This window comes from Solea senegalensis, linkage group LG11, assembly GCF_019176455.1.
Source record: "Solea senegalensis isolate Sse05_10M linkage group LG11, IFAPA_SoseM_1, whole genome shotgun sequence".
In the NCBI taxonomy this organism is placed as follows: domain Eukaryota; kingdom Metazoa; phylum Chordata; class Actinopteri; order Pleuronectiformes; family Soleidae; genus Solea; species Solea senegalensis.
The window spans coordinates 10,327,202-10,343,305 of NC_058031.1; the positions used below are offsets into that span (position 1 = coordinate 10,327,202).

At 41.0% G+C, this 16,104-nt stretch overlaps 1 protein-coding gene across 1 annotated transcript; it reads left to right on the plus strand.

The window, feature by feature from the left end:
• Positions 1–1,357: 1,357 nt before the first annotated feature.
• Positions 1,358–14,858, plus strand: calcoco1a (calcium binding and coiled-coil domain 1a). Its single transcript, XM_044039403.1, has 15 exons — positions 1,358–1,550; positions 2,990–3,154; positions 3,241–3,343; positions 6,185–6,387; positions 6,549–6,761; positions 7,015–7,163; positions 7,257–7,326; positions 7,428–7,583; positions 7,729–7,983; positions 8,328–8,453; positions 8,615–8,710; positions 9,563–9,650; positions 10,225–10,472; positions 10,737–10,828; positions 12,890–14,858. Exons 2-15 carry the CDS (start codon positions 3,023–3,025, stop codon positions 12,915–12,917), a joined length of 1,959 nt encoding a protein of 652 aa, XP_043895338.1. The 5' UTR covers positions 1,358–1,550; positions 2,990–3,022; the 3' UTR covers positions 12,918–14,858.
• The last annotated feature ends 1,246 nt before the right edge of the window (positions 14,859–16,104 follow it).

The window sequence follows — 16,104 nt, forward strand, 5'->3', positions numbered from 1 at the left end:
TGGCAAAATGTCCAATCTGGAGGCTGATTTATAACTCACACAACATACATATAACTCAGTAATCCTGCAGAACAATGAGTAAACTAATACAAATACAAAAATAGAATAAAATTAAGTTGTGAGGTTACAGAGAAGTGCAAGTGTTAAATTATAATTTAAATAAAAACTATTGTGATAGTAGGGCTGCAACTATCAATTCAAATATTGATTCATCAGTGGATTATTTTCTGGATTAATCCATAAAATGGTTAAAAAAAAATTGATTGGTGCTCTCCAAACCCCTGAATGACATTATAAAGTGTCTGTGTTATATATACACAACTATATCATATTACAGTCCACAACTAAACATTATTTTTACATGACTGATTAATCTGTCCATTACTTTGGGAATCAGTCTTTCCCAAAAGTCAAAATGACAATATGCTGAATTGTCCACAATGTTTTGTCCACAAATCAAATGTATTCAGTTTTCTGTCACACCAGAATATAATGTCCACATTGAAAAAGCCGACCTCATAAAACTTGTTGTAGCTTACAAATACACCGCACTCTTAAACCACAATTAAAATCGTTTGTGATTCCGTAATCCAAAAGAAACCAAAATAATGTAATAATATGTAATAATTGTTGATGAGTTTGCAGTCAATTACTAGATTATCTGTGGCTGCCCACAGAATGAAATTTAATACCTAAGGCTCAAGCTACTTTTTGCATTACAGATCATTATTATGTTCTCCATTAACCACTCAGTTGTTTGTGCATTAATTGAAAAAAATAAGTAAAATGGAAATTGTCTCAAAAGGTTCAAAATGACGAGAAGCACAAATATTCAGTTTACTGTCACAGAGGAGCAAAGATACCGAAACACATCTAACTAAAAGACGGATATAAATAACTGAACTTATTTTTACTATATGAAAATCAATTGATTATCAAAATAGTTGAAGATTTATTTAGTTATCGGTTAATAATGGTTGCTCTAATACATATATCTAAAGTTATATTTGGATATCAAGAGATATGACCACATGACCAGATGCAAATGAAAAACGAATATCCCAACAAAAAGCAAGCATGAGTCAAAGTGCTCCATCCCACGCTAACCAGGAAGCGTTGTTATTCTCGTCGCACTCAAAAGTAGCCTTTTGCCCACCGCTGCGTCTTCACACCATCGTCAAACAACCAGTGGCATCTCTGTGCTTTGACAAACGATGATAAAAACAACGGTGGTCGACGACAGGCGTCATATTACGTCACGTGTAACCCTCCGCTCCTCCGCTTTAATTTGGGTATTGTAGTTTCGAGAGCAGCCTGTTGGCATTGGTTCCATCTGTGTACTGAACGACAGCTCCCACAATCCCCCGCTGGAAGAAAGGCTGTCATGCTTGTGTTTTGCTTTGGGTTTTTTGTTATTGTTACAGAACCCGTGGAGAAAAGTGCGACTGTGTCACTCTTGTCTTTTAATGTTTTCTCGTGCGGCGTGTGAATCCAGCATCTGACAGAGTCGTCTCGTTCACATTGTTTCCGCAGAGGCCTTTTCAGTGAAGGTAAGCAGTAGCTCAGCGGTGATGTGCGCAGATGTCTTACTGTACTTAACAAAGCCCATACCGTGTCCTCTTACGTGCACGCGCACCACAATGACAACAATAACGCAGCAATAATTAAACGACACGTGTTGAAATCAAACTTTAAACACTTTGATGACACGATTGTCTTTTCCAAGTTTACATCGACGTGCACGCGACACTGTTGTTCTAGACATGTGCTGCTGTTGGGCCTCAAGCCTCGTGCAGAATATTGGAATCCCGGAAAGCGTCTGTACACAAGTATATGGTGGTTAACTGGTCTTCACAATGTTCCGTACCATCCACACACTACAGAAAGATTGTCGTCTGTCATACTTCATTTTACTTCATTATGTATGTAAAAACAAACTACACCTGGATTATCACTGTATAGCAGGAAAATATATGTTGAACATTTGCTATATAACTGCATTATAAAATCACTCTACACTGAATTTTGTGTGTTTTTCCATACTACACGACGACATGCTGTCTACTCATAACTCGCTGCACTATTATGCTATTCTTTTGACCTCTGTGGTTGCATGTTCCCATGCCCAACTTTGTCAGGCACACCTGATGGATTCTGGAGTCAGTGCCCTACACAATGCTACATGAATAAATCATTTTATTTCTGTAATTTACACGTCTCCAAAAGTGGCACGTTTAACTGCTTAAGGAATCTCCTTAAATTACTGGAGAGTGCTATTGCCTAGTGAAATTTGAACCCTGGGGGGCCCAGGCATATTGTCCTCCATACTTACTCATGACAGTGCACATAAGTAAATGTTGAGGTGGACAGAAATAGCCTTAGTGACAAATTTTTAAATTTGCCTATTGCTCAAAGGCAATGTTGTCACCAAAGTTGTCACCTGGTGTCCTTTCCTCAAGTGGGGACTCTTGTCAGGAGATCTTCTTACGCTAAATAAATATTCACTGCTTTGCTTGCTCTCTCTTGTTCTCCAGCTGTCACCTCTTACCTATTTCATGAGTAGCTCATCTTACCATGCATGTCAGTTTCTACCTTAAACTTGTAGTGGCTATCCTAAGAACTAATTTTAACTCAAGTGCGAGCTTGGGCAATGAATTATTTTGAAATCGAAATTGCAATTTCAAAAAATTAAAAAACATAATTAGCAAATTGCAAAGGCTGAAATGTTGGAAACATGTTATGCAGCATATATGCAGTAATGGCAATTCATATTTTTAAGTTCTCATCCTTGCATTAGAATACAGAGTAGTTAATAATTTGAATGCATTCCATGCGGAATTGCTTCACCATATTTAAAATCTATTACAACACATGTTTAAGTGAAGCTCCACATAAAAACATAAATCAAATTGTGCTAGCTGTGGGATAATATTTTCCCCATATTGTTCAGCCCCTATGAGAACAGTGTGTTTTGTTTGCCTTTTTATAGGTGCAAAATAGCCTTCCTTTGATTTGTGTTGCCATGGACAAGGATTGGCAAGTGGAGTTTAGGAACGTGGGCTGCAGTTACTTCCCTCAGAGCAGAGTTGACTGCCACTACACACTGAGCTCCCGGCACAACTGGACCAGCAGTGACTGGATAGGGCTCTTCAAGGTATTGTTAACCCGATGATTGTCACACATGTCCAGTAAATAAAGAGAGATCCTAAAATAACAGCATGGTCATATTTTCTTCCACAGGTGGGATGGTCAACACTGAAGGACTACCATACATTTGTTTGGGCACTAGCCCCGACTGACTATGAAGAGGGCACAGATGTCAACTGCTGTGTGCATTTCCAGGGTACCAGTCCTGCCCTTGTTTTCTAACTGAATTTAATTTCCCATAGTTAGCCAGAATCTATACAGTGCAGTGCTTAGATCCACACATAAACCCTTCAGTGGGAGATTGATGTTTCTGTAAATTGAATTACTCTGTTGTGCAAAGGGCTAGCGAGTGTGGAAAATAAACAGTTATTTCTATTTTGAAAAAGTATTTCCACCATTGTTAGAGGAAACCCATTCCTGTGGCAGAAGACGAATAGCCCTCTTTGTTGGGCTTAACACAAACAGTCTGTGTCAACATTTGAATATGCATTTCTGACTCTTTAGTAAGCAGGAGCTTGAGTAATGGCATAGATAATGGTTTAAAGCCTGCTCTGGCAAACACTACTCACTGGCACATGCAGTGCTCACTCTGTCCTGGCTGTCAGTGGCTGCTGATAAGCCTGATTCAGTGTGAGGGGCACACGTGCAGCAGGTGTGGCACTGACCCCTGGTAAAATGATTTATCACTAACTTAAGCAAAGTGTCAATGTCATTCCTCATGTGAAAAAAAAAATCAGTGTAAAGAAACTCTTAAAAAACAAACATTGATGGTACCTTATCACTAGTGATGCAGTGAATTAAAAAGAAGATTGCCTGCACTGTGACCCATTACTGGAGCTGTAAGTTACAATACAGCTCATAAACCTTGCTGTATGTCAATTCTTCCTGTCTGTTATCCATCTTAGCCCTTTACCGCACACATAAAACTGAAATTCAGACTAAATCATACTACCACAAAGCTATGGCCTGTGTGAGATAAGAATAATATTACATTAGTTTACTTTATGGGCTTGGTAATGTCATAGTCTGTAGCTAGCAGTTCTCTGGTCAGAGTGGGTAGCCAGAGACATAAGCTATAGTGCATAATATAAGATGAATGCAGATACTAGTAGATCAACTGAAAGTCCGCCACAAGAATATGATGATATAACAACTAATTAAGACAAACATATCAATTAAAAGATGTGGAAGAACACTACTTTAAACAACAACTTGCTTGATTTCCCATTTCATAGAAATGCCCATTTTAGATTATGTTTAGATTATTAGATTAGAAATTCTTAAACTATGAATATGCAATACTTTTTTTTAATTTAAAAGATAAACTACAAGACCATAAATACCCCAAGAGTCCATTCTAAATATTCCAAGCATTAAACTTTCCACATTACACATGTGCAAGTGGCCCATTGAACTAGGACTGGCATCCACACCAGTTGTGATATTTCACTATTGTCAGTGTCAGAAAGACAAAGACTTGTTTGTGGTAAAACATATTATTATTATTATTAAGAGGATTTTTGTTTTAAGTAGTGTTCAACCATGAACAATGCCCAGTCACAGCATAGTGGTGGTCAAATGACTCACATTATGGACCAAAACAGATTTGAGTTTAATTTGATTTAATGGTTTAGAGGTCAAATATAACTTGTTCCATGATCAAATCTTCTTACAACGACTTTATATTATTTATTTATTTTGCTGTGTATCCAACTGCCTGTTTGATTGACGTTACTTTAGCCACCATGTGACGTTTACCATCATCTTTGCAGGCTTCTTATATTGTTATTTCTTTATATATGTAGTGACATGTGTAACACTATGCGGGACTTAAAAGGGCTTATCAACAACTACTTTGTATTTTCGGGGCATAGAAGCAAACAATTCTGAACAATTCTGGGTTAGGGTTAACCCATAAAGCAGCTAGCTTAGCCAACCGGAGTTAGCCTGAGTTACGTAGACCCGTCACGTGTCCAGTCGTCATGTTGTCCCGCCCTCGTAGTTAAGACAAGATTCCCTGTGTTTTCTAATGTTGTGTATATAATATTATATATTCTCATGTAGTACTGAAATAAGCACAACAAGTGGATTTAGCAGGATTTTTTTGAGCAATTGCAAGGTGTTGTTATTCCTCGGTTAGACTGAAATTACCAAAATCATTTCGCCTCCTTTGGTTCATTTCTATGCTAAATTATGCAAAACACGTCCAGCAGAGATAAACTGATTCAGCTGTAATCTCTGCTAACAAAACAAACAAACATATCAGGGGGAAATGCCAGTATTTGTCTAAATCTCGCGTAGAAAGAACGCATCTTGACATGCATCGTAAAACAATCAGCAACACATTCAAAACTTTGTTTGTAACCTGTCTCAGGTTCAGGTGTAGTCACAACAATAAATAGTGTCAACAGCCAGGAACTTACTCAGAGCTGAGCTTCTCAAGATGCACCAAGAAGAGTGAAGATTCAGGCCGATGTCTTTAAAAAAAACACAGACAACTGAACAACTGAAATGTTTGTCGTATCCACTTAACTGCGACCATGCGACCATCCGAAAATCAAATGTCGTCCTTCTTCACCTGCGCTGGTTAATGTTAGTATTTCCCCTAGTGGCCGGAGGCTGTATGGCAACACTCTACCTATAAATAAGTGACATTTTTAAATACGTGCCTGTAAGCAAGATTATCCAAATACCATTGAACCGTTCACTTCAACTTCTTTTTATTTAGTGAGATATGGTGAATTTCAATTTTTCAAACCTTCTTAAGAAATTAAATAAGTAATGAAAAAACAGTCAAGCCAATATATATATGTATATATATGTATATGTATGTATATATATATATATATATATATATATATATATATATATATATATATATATATACATATATATATATACATATACATATACATCACAAGACAAAATCAATATTTCGTATTTTGTGGGGGAAAAGGGTATTTTTAGGAGGAAATACTGAGACAGTTATTTTTCATTTTCTGCCAATATTGATTTATATATCTTTCTCTTTTTTTAGCCTCCTACCTACCCAATCCCAGCTCGCAAGAGTATGAGTTTATATACGTTGATGCTAAGGGTGAAGTGTGCTCCTGCAGCTCAAAATTTACTTTCGGTGCACCGACGCCACTTGAGGACCTGGTGACCCTTGAGGAGGAGCCCCAAGAAGAGGAAGCTGGCACAGGCATGTTGCTGGTCATACCCAGGGCTGAGCTGCTGCAGGTGAGCATAACACATGCAAACAACCTTTAATTAAATAAGGGTGTGATGGAGCTTGTGTTTTCTGTTGTGCAAAAAAATAAATAAATGCTGATAAAATGCATAGTGCATGTTTAGATTAGAGCGCAATGTTAATTCTCCATCCACCTTTTAACTCTCGTCAGAGTCGACTGCAGGAGTGTCTGCGAGAGCGAGCTGAGCTGCTGCAGGTCCAGGAAGAAGCAAACTGGCAAAAGGAGAGAGAAAAGGAGGAACACAAGAGGACAAGAGAGCTCTGGAACAGACAATGCAAAGAGCTGGAAAGTGTGATCATCCACCTGCAGGAAGAACTGAGGCACAGTCTAGAGAAGATCGAGGAGATGGAGAGGAAGCAAAAGGTGGTTAAATTAATGATTGACTAAGACCTGTTTGACATTACCATTTCCACGTTTTCCTCTTAGTCTATGGTTCTATTCTCAAATGAAATACACACATTTCTGCTTCTACATTATTCTTAGCTGGCCCACTGTAAAATTTTAAGACAGCCATTTCAGAAAATGTCTTTAAATAGCTTATTATTCAAGTAGTTTAGTCTTTGTTGTACATAAATTAACATTCCTCATAAAAATTCAAAACCCTCCTGTGTGTTAGGAGGAGAAGGCTCTCAGAGAATCACTCGCCCAGGACAAAAATGCTTTATTGGATGTGAGGGAGACGAGTAAAGAGCGAATCAAAGAGCTGGAGGAGGACATCAAAACCCTGACACTGAGAATTGTGGAAAGAGAAACTGAGCTGGAAAGGTCTCCCATTTCTTCTACTCTCTCCTGTTTTTAGTGTTGCATTGGTCCCATGAACATATGTTATTTATAATTAAAACAAAAATCTGTGTGCAGGCTGAAGGAGCGAGCAAAGAGGGCAGGAACTCAGCGGAAAGAAGAAGAGAGTGAGAGAAAGAGCCTGCAGGTGCAGAACATGATACATCAGTAGAAATCCTGTATCCTTGTTGCTGTCGTTTCCTTCCCCGCCTCCTTGTCTTCTCTGATCTGTGTGATGTGTTTTTCTAGACTAAGCTGGAACAGACAGAAGGTGAACTCAGAAGTCTGTCCAAAGAGTTCCAGGGTCTGAGGACCTCGCTGGCCCAAAGAGACACCAGTGTCCTTCAGCTCCAAAACACCATCACCACCCTCACACAGAAACTCACAACTGCCCACAGGAAAGAGGTCCGACATTTGAGACATTAACATGTATTAAATCCATTTCATAAAAGTTGAGAATTGTCTAATAACATATAGTCTCCTCAAGTCATCCTATAAACTTTCATCCATACATATATAGTCAACACCCACGTCATTCTTTTATGTGCAGGCGGAGGGTGAGGCTGTACTAAAGGAGATGCGAAGCCTTCGGGAGCGTCTGAACACTAGTGAGCGTGCTACAGAGGCCTTGAAGAGCGATCTGAGCACCATGGTAACGCAGAGGGACCACGGGCAGGCCGAGATGCATCAGGCACGTCTGCAGGCTGCACAGCTCACCCTCCAGCTTGCAGATTTCAGTCTTGCCATGAGAGAGGGAAGAGCCCATTGGGCTCAGGAGAGGCAGAATCTGCAGCGCAATGCCGAGGTACTGCATTGCTGCAAACGATCATTACCGTATTTTGTGCTGTGACAGAGATAATGTTTTGAATATGCATTTTGTTTGTGTAGCATGTCTTGAAACAAAGTTACAAAGTACTTCACAAAAACATAAAAGTTAAAATAAAACGTCAAATAAAACACATGAGTTGTTAAAGTTATTACATTTACAAGATGAAATGCTGTCTGAGGCGGCACATTACTTATCTGAATGTGTACTGCACCAATGAAGTCAAGTCATGTTTTTACACATGGTCTCGTAACCTCACTGCCTGAGGAGAATATCTTATATTTAGAGTAAATCTCTTGTGTGTGTGTGTGTCACCTTTACAGAAGGACCACGAGCAACTAGAGAAACTCAATACAGAGATGCAGAGGATGGAGGAGAGGCTGCAGGAGGAGAGGATGGAGAAAGTAAAGCTGGAGGTTGAACTCGGAAGAGAAAAGGATTGCAATCGGGTGAGAAAAACTGCATCATTTTAGATCCAATTGGTTTGATGCTTTCATCTGATGCAACTCATAACAATAAGTGCAGTCTAACCTGATAGGATCTTGATTTGACATTTGTTAACTGGTGCTAGTTGACTGTATCCTGCTCGCTTACCGTATCTCGTCTGCAGGTTCAACTGAGTGAAACACGCAGGGAGCTCCAGGAGCTAAAGGCCAGCCTCAGGGTCGCCCAAAAAGAGAAGGAGCAGCTACTTGCAGAGAAGAAGGTCAGAAACACAGCTTGACTCTCGAGGCAGGTGGAATCTGAGCCTGAAACGTTAGAAATCTGTCATTTCTAACGAATCTGTATATTCATGTGTAAACACAGAGTGTCACTGGTACTGACTTTGTTCTCCCCCTTATTGTCAGCTGACAAGTTCTCAAGGTTAATAAATACCTTGTATGGCTTCAAATATATTGCACCTGTCGTATCCTTATCAGCTCTCAACAGCAGTACTTCACTCTTTATCAGCTTTAAAGTTAAGTTAAGTACAGGTTTAGTTGCAATTTATTCCACTGTCAAGATTTAGTGCGCCTATTAATATATTTTGTTTTCCTAAAAGCTTGGTAATAATAATATAATTCATACCCTAAAGCGTATTGATGTAAAATATACACAAGTATAGTGGCATTATGAATATACCAGGTGTCAGGACTCTTCTTTCTGTTGTTGTCCTCTTAGTTGTTATTGTGCAGTATAAATTGTTTATAGTGTAATATAAATCAGTGGATTTCAGGGCAGTCACTGCTGCCACTGTTTAAGTGCCTGCAGGGTTTTTGTTTGCTAACCACCATCATGCGGACTGACAGATTGGATGGTCAATGTTTTAAAAATCAGTGTCCAGTTCAGTTTTAACACCCACCATATGGGAGCAAAGCAGCCAATCTGCGGCACCTTATAAATCAAACACATGCTCAAACCTGTGATGATATTTATGTAAAAACATATTTTCTGCTTTTGTAATTTTTTTTTTCCTGTGGTTTTGGCCTGAAGTAGTCAGACACCATGAGGGTGTTTGTTTCTGGGACCGTGATGAAATTCCTGCCCTGGTGTGTGATGGTTGTATTTTACACTTCAGGAGCTGATGGACTACATCTGTCAGCTGGAGCAGAAGATGGGAACAGTAGCCGGTGCCAAGTGGAGCGCTGCCCTGATCGCCTCTACAGGTGAATGGAGCTGCACATTAATCTACTGTATGCTCTGCAGATGTGAAGAATAAAAGTGTTAACTACTATTTTAGAGCAGCAGCACTAAATATTGACCCCATTCAAACCTGGTATTAACATTCGTCCCGAGATCCCATCAAGTCCATCCTGAACGTGTCCTCACATCCGCTCACAAAAACCACACTCACGGGTAGTTTGAGGATGCATGTGTTCACATTCCTGAGCTGCATTAAAGACTGATCAGCTGACATCTGACCAGCAGTAGGAGCAGGTTGGCTGATTTTCTACACTAATCGGGGCCCATATGTTGACATATGTTAGGTGTTTAAACCTTTTTAATGTTCCTGCTTTAGAATTGCTTTGATTCATTCAATTCATTCCTTTCATTTCTTTTATTTTTTCTCCAACACACGCACATACGTGATGATCTAGAACACATTCTTACTGGCTTAAGGCTCGGGTCAGTGAGGACGGATATGAATACCTGATCTAAGAATGGCCTGCAGTAGTGGTGGGATTAGTGCTTTGAGGAAAAGTTAAAAACTTTCTCTTTGCCTACGTTTCTGTCTGGCAGGTCGGCCTGAGAGCGTGTCATCAGACTCTGAGGATGAAAATCCAGAGGCCCTGCAGCCTCTCCGTCCGCCCAGACCTCTGGGACACTACAGCCTGTGTGAGCAGGGCCAGCCTGACACCTTGCTCCTTGCCACGCCTCCAAACTCCCTGAGGGAGATGGAGAGGAGCACAGTGGTCATCAACCAGCCAGCTCCTCTCTCGTCACCACACCAGGCTAGCACTGACACTCTCGCACACAGCTCTGATTCGGTGAGACACTCCATCTGTGTTCAACATCCCCGTCATTTCTACACTGTAGCATCGGTAGTGTAATAATATGTGTTACTAAAAATGAGCTACAGCTACTTCGTGCTGACAGCCATGCACACCAGTTAAATACGCCATTGGATCATTTCATATTGACATTATCTGGAATGTAATTAGGCCGCAAGCCTGCAAGTTATCAGACTGTGTAAGCTGCTACACGGATACGTGATGATTGTGTGTGTGTGTGTGTGTGTGTGTGGTGTTTAGGAAGAGGAGTCTGACCCACTTCAGTGTGGAACTCACAGCTCTGGAGAGGAGACAGCCCTTCTGCTGCCGGAGCACATGGACACTGTTCTCAGGTACAACCTCTCACCTCAAACACATTTGACCATAACATGCTGTACACATACACATACACATACAGCACATGCAGGCCTTGCAGTGTGTGAGCTTCACCTCTCACGGGTTATTCCGAACGGAAGGAAGAGGCAGCTTTGCGATATAAAATAGTCTGTTTATTGTCCAACACAAATAAAATCCACCCAAAAAAACTCCGGCGCCGCTCTAAACTGCGCTGCTGCTCCAGCCCGTCTCCGCTTCGCTCCTCTCTGTGGACCCAGCCTACTGCAAGAGACCAGACCCAGGTTGCAAGTGTGCTTATATAGCTGACTGATTACCTGATTCTGTCCAGCTGTCTGATCACCGGCTGAGCCACTCCTCCCTCTCCTCCACCAGTACCAGTTTTAATATAGTATGGGTTTTAGGTAGTCGTATTTTTCCTTGAATATTTCCTTTTTATGAAACTTTTAGGGCCACACGGTTGGTGTCGTGGTTAGCACTCTGCATGATCTCCACATGTGTGCGTGGGTTTCCTCCGGGTTCTCCGGGTTTTCCACAGTCCAAAAACATGCAATATGTGGATTAGGCAGATCGGACACTCTAAATTGACCACAGGTGTGAGAGTGAATGTCTCGATGTGGCCCTGTGATGGACTGGCAAACTGTCCATGGTGTTCCCTGCCTATCGCCTATGAAACTCTTAATTTCTACTCCTCTACGATCACTCATTGTAGTGTAGGTTGCCAGTCCATTACAAGGCCTACTCCACTACAATAATATGAGTTACCCCATTCATCGTCTCACATACCCATAAAATGCTACTTACACATTATTGGATCAGTATTAAAGGACCAGTGTGTAGGAGTTGGTGACATCTAGGGATGGAATTGCTCAGTGCAACCATCTGAATCCCTTATTTTGTCCTACACTCCCTATCCAAGTGTATATGAGACACTGCACTGGCCGTCAGGTAGCATGAAAACATGAAAAGTCCTCTGTTTATCTTCGTAAGAAAAGTCTTCATTTAAGCAATGAATGGCAACATAGTTCTATTTATTGTTTTTAATGCATCTTTTGTACATTTTTCAGAGCAGATCTTGTAACAGAACATCCTTACATAGCTGCATTGTCACCCTATGCTAACGTGACAGGTCTGGACACAGGGACATTCTACTTCCCTACACTCAACATGCACCGAAGGATAGTTCCCCAAATGACGGGCAAAGTGGAGGAGTAACGGATAAGACAGTCACAACAAATGGTTGAAGATTTAATGTTCAAAATGAAGATTTACATTACTGACTGCATATTGAAATGAAAATGTGTTTGTGGCCAAAGAAGCCAACAAATTTCTACCTGTCATGCTGGCTGGTTTTAAACTCCAGCCGTGCGTCATATTTTACGAGCTCATGACTTGATTTGTGCGCGCAGCCTTACCCTGCAAAGTAATAGGTGAACACAGCCACCAGATAAATTCAGTAGAATGAAAAGTATCATATTACACCCCGGAATGCAGAAAAAGTACAGATAAAAATATAGATATATAAAAAATAAAGCATAAAGTATCCCAAAATGGAAATATTAAGCACTTCTACTTAGAAGTTGCTCTTAAATGATAGTGCCTCGGTAAATCTACTTGGTTACTTTTCACCTCTGGTTACACAGAAGTGGTTTGTTCGTACACAGTGAATTCAAAGCTCGCTAATGCACACAGACACATGCGGCCATTTATTTATGGTGACAGGGTGAGTATGGCTGGAAGATGGAAGTTTTGAATATGTGGTCGTAAAAGAAGTTGAGTCAGGGTGAGGCGTCGGGGGGGGGACGGCGGTCTAAAACAGAGCCAGGGCGTGGGAGGGGCGATGGGAGGACAAGGGGACAGATAAGTTGACAGCAAGCTGTAGCAGTGATTTACCTGAGGGGTGTACCACAGTCATGGGCCAATTTTCAGCATCATTAAAGCCCTCTCGCTCCCACTCGCTCACTTCTTCAGTCTAACCTCCTCTTTCAAGCGGAATGTGTGTTTCTTTCAAGTTTTTCCCTCACGTGCTCACCCTGCTTTTGTGTTTTTTTCCCCTCCAGTGATCTGGCGGACACTTCCCTCTGGTAACCAGCGGACAGTGTGGCCACATTACATCCACATGACTTCCATTTACAAGACAAGTCGCTCACCACACTGACAAAATATTAATATGCAATTTACATCATCTTTTTTTTTTCCCTTCCACTCATAGAGAGGGGTTTGTATTATTGCCCTTACTGTTCCGTTGTTAGAGATGACATGACGCGTGTGGTGGCAGGTCAACACCATGTTTATGACTGACATAAGACTGTTGCATAGTTTGAAACGACGGGCTTTTAGGCATGGGCGCTGGCATTTGAGAGTTCACAGGCTGTAGCAGAATGATTTCTGTTGAATCATTGCTATGTCGAGAGCTTTACGATGGATGTTATGTCGTTTTTATGACATTTGTGATTAGGAGTCATGACAGGCACTGTAATTATGTTTTGTGCAGGCCGGGCTCCACTGAAAATCATGGCAAAACTCTCTTCCAGCATTAAATTCTCCACAGCAGCTTTGAACACTATTCAAGGCGACATAAAGTAATGATACAGCATCATGCTAAAATTATATTGCAGTAATGTAGGTCTATGACATCATATTTCTCCCCCATTTACTCAGAACTAAGATTTGATATGCACTTTCTTGTACGCATTAGCAGTTAATTGTCACGCAGTTGCAGTGGAGGAGATTTAGTGATGCGGAAGCGCTTTAAAAATGGACGGGCGGTTTAAAATAGCGAGCTTATGGAACAGATTGTGTTTAAAGTGGACCGTGATAGATGCCGGACGCACCTTTCTGCTTCAGTGACTTCGTGTCATCTTTATTATAACATTAATGCGCATAAGCTTTTCACTGTAGATCAGCTACAGTTTTTACTCGTCAATTAATGACCCTGTATTTTGTGTTTCATAATTATTTTTAAATGAAAATGCTAATTTACTCGCTCGTCATTTGAATATTTAGTATCAGACTTTATTCGTTTAATATGTTGTACAGAGATCTCACTTTGCCATTGCACAGTTGTGCCTAAAATAATGAAATAAAGAAAAGATATTTACAGGTCTTGACATCTTGACATGGTGTTGCTATCCAACCCCCAGCCTGTGGCATTATACTGCCTAATAAAAATAGCTGACTACCTTTTAATCAATACTGTATGCATTTTTCATGATTTTCTATCTATAATTACCTTGAGTTATGCAGCAATATAACTATCCAGGTTTAGTTGGGAAGAGGTTTTTGGGTTTTCACACAGACATGTGAGCAGAACTCCCATGCTTGGCTGAAATAATATTTGCGAGACACTTTGATTGCTTGATTCTCCCTGCTGTATTTGCACCCTATTTTTTACTATAACAGAGTTTTTAGACGAAAAAGGCGATATATAGATACTTAACAATATGTCAGATGTGTCTTTTTATCTTAATCATTACGCCGTGTGTTGCGTCGATGCATATTTTATCGACGCCGTTTTTATCCTCCGCTTTCAAACACTCAGTTGTATTTTGGTGAGACGCTAATGAAAGGGAATGATATCAGCGTGTTGGGTTTAAATCAGTCAAAGAGAAGGATTTTAATGTTTAAATGGCTACAGCAGGGACTGGGTGATTATGGTGGCGGCAGTAAATCTCTGCCTCTCCACTTATTTACCTTGTGTTCTGTGTATCCTGTGTTTTTGTGGAGTTTGGTGTTCTTTCCCGGAAAACAGCACACTACATGTATTCTCCATAGTCCTTGTTTGTGCCTTTAATCTGACTTTATTTCTTATGGAAGTTATTTTGTTGTTGTTGTTGTTGTTCCACTGAGAGCTCCAGTAGATGTGCTCTTTGTCAGGACACCGTCTCTCACTGCTATAAAGCTGCAGTGGTTATGGTTTGTTTTGAAGTTTTGTGTGTGAAGGTTATCCCACTTGTACACCATGGTTTCTTATCAGTCATGTAACAGGGTTTCGGTGGGTTCTGTATAATAAAATGGTTTATGTATTCATTACTGGCTCTAATGTGTCTTTTTCTGGCCAAAGATCATAGCAATATTTTGATCCTCACATGGCATTTCACTGGTAATTAACCAGGCCATTTTCTATTCACGCCGGTATATAGGCCATATTCCATTTTGGCTTATTGCCTGTTTCAGTTACAATACTCATTCTGGATTTTCTCTCTGCCCACCTTTGGCTCTCCCACAATCCCCCCCTCAGGTCTGACGTCCTCATCATCTTCCTCCTTGTGCCTCCCCACTCCTCTGGCAGATTCCTGCTCCCTTTTTAAGCTTTCCCCCTGCTCCTCTACCACACTCCCTCCATCTTAAGTCTGGGGTGACGATAGCTAATTATAAAATCAATGATGCCAGGCTGCCTAGTTTACAGCTCCCTCTAAAACCTTAACTGGGAAATCACTGTGGGATTGATGGCTCCCTCACTCTTTATCTCTTTTAATTAGAAATGTAAAAGATATGAAGACCCAGAGGCCAGAACACATCTCCTAGTTTTTATGACCCCAACACTTGCCTGCCTGCCTTCCCCAGCTCCCGCTCCTCTTTCCCAAATCACCCCTTCCTCTACCTGGCCTTGTTTATTTCCTCTACCTCCCTGCTGGCACGCCCTCCATTCTCACTCTTGTCACAGATACCTTTACCCATTTCTTCATCACTTTCTCCATTACCCTTTCTTTAAGATTGCCCGCCTGCCTCTCTGCTCGTGCAGGATGGGGGAAGGTGTTAAATTTACGGTCTTTGCACCTGAAAACGTTCCTCACCTTCCCCTCACCTCTCCTCTCCTCTCCTCTCCCATGACTAATGTCCAACTCTCCATGGATTCACTGCATATGCAACAAATGATGAGCGTGTCCTTTTTGTCTGTTCTGACCCATGCAGCAGAGGTGTTGTAAATGACGTGGTATTTCACGTTACAACCTGCGCGCCCAGCGCCATGCATCCAGGATATGTCAAATATTACTCACCGCCTTGTATATTGCTTCAGGTCCTGACAGTTTTTTTATCACATCAAACCCAGGTCACATGCATCTCCACTCCCTCGCCTTTATCACACCCTGAACCTGGGCTTCTTCCTCCCTAACTGCTGCCAGGAGCACTCAGGTTCACCGAGCTTTATCCTCCCGATCACTCTCTGAGGAGTAGCAGCCTCTGCTGCTCATTACCTCTCCTGTGTGTTGACCGAGGAACCACTGCAGTTTGTTCGTGTTCGGAGCAAACTCAGCAGATGTGCAACATACTC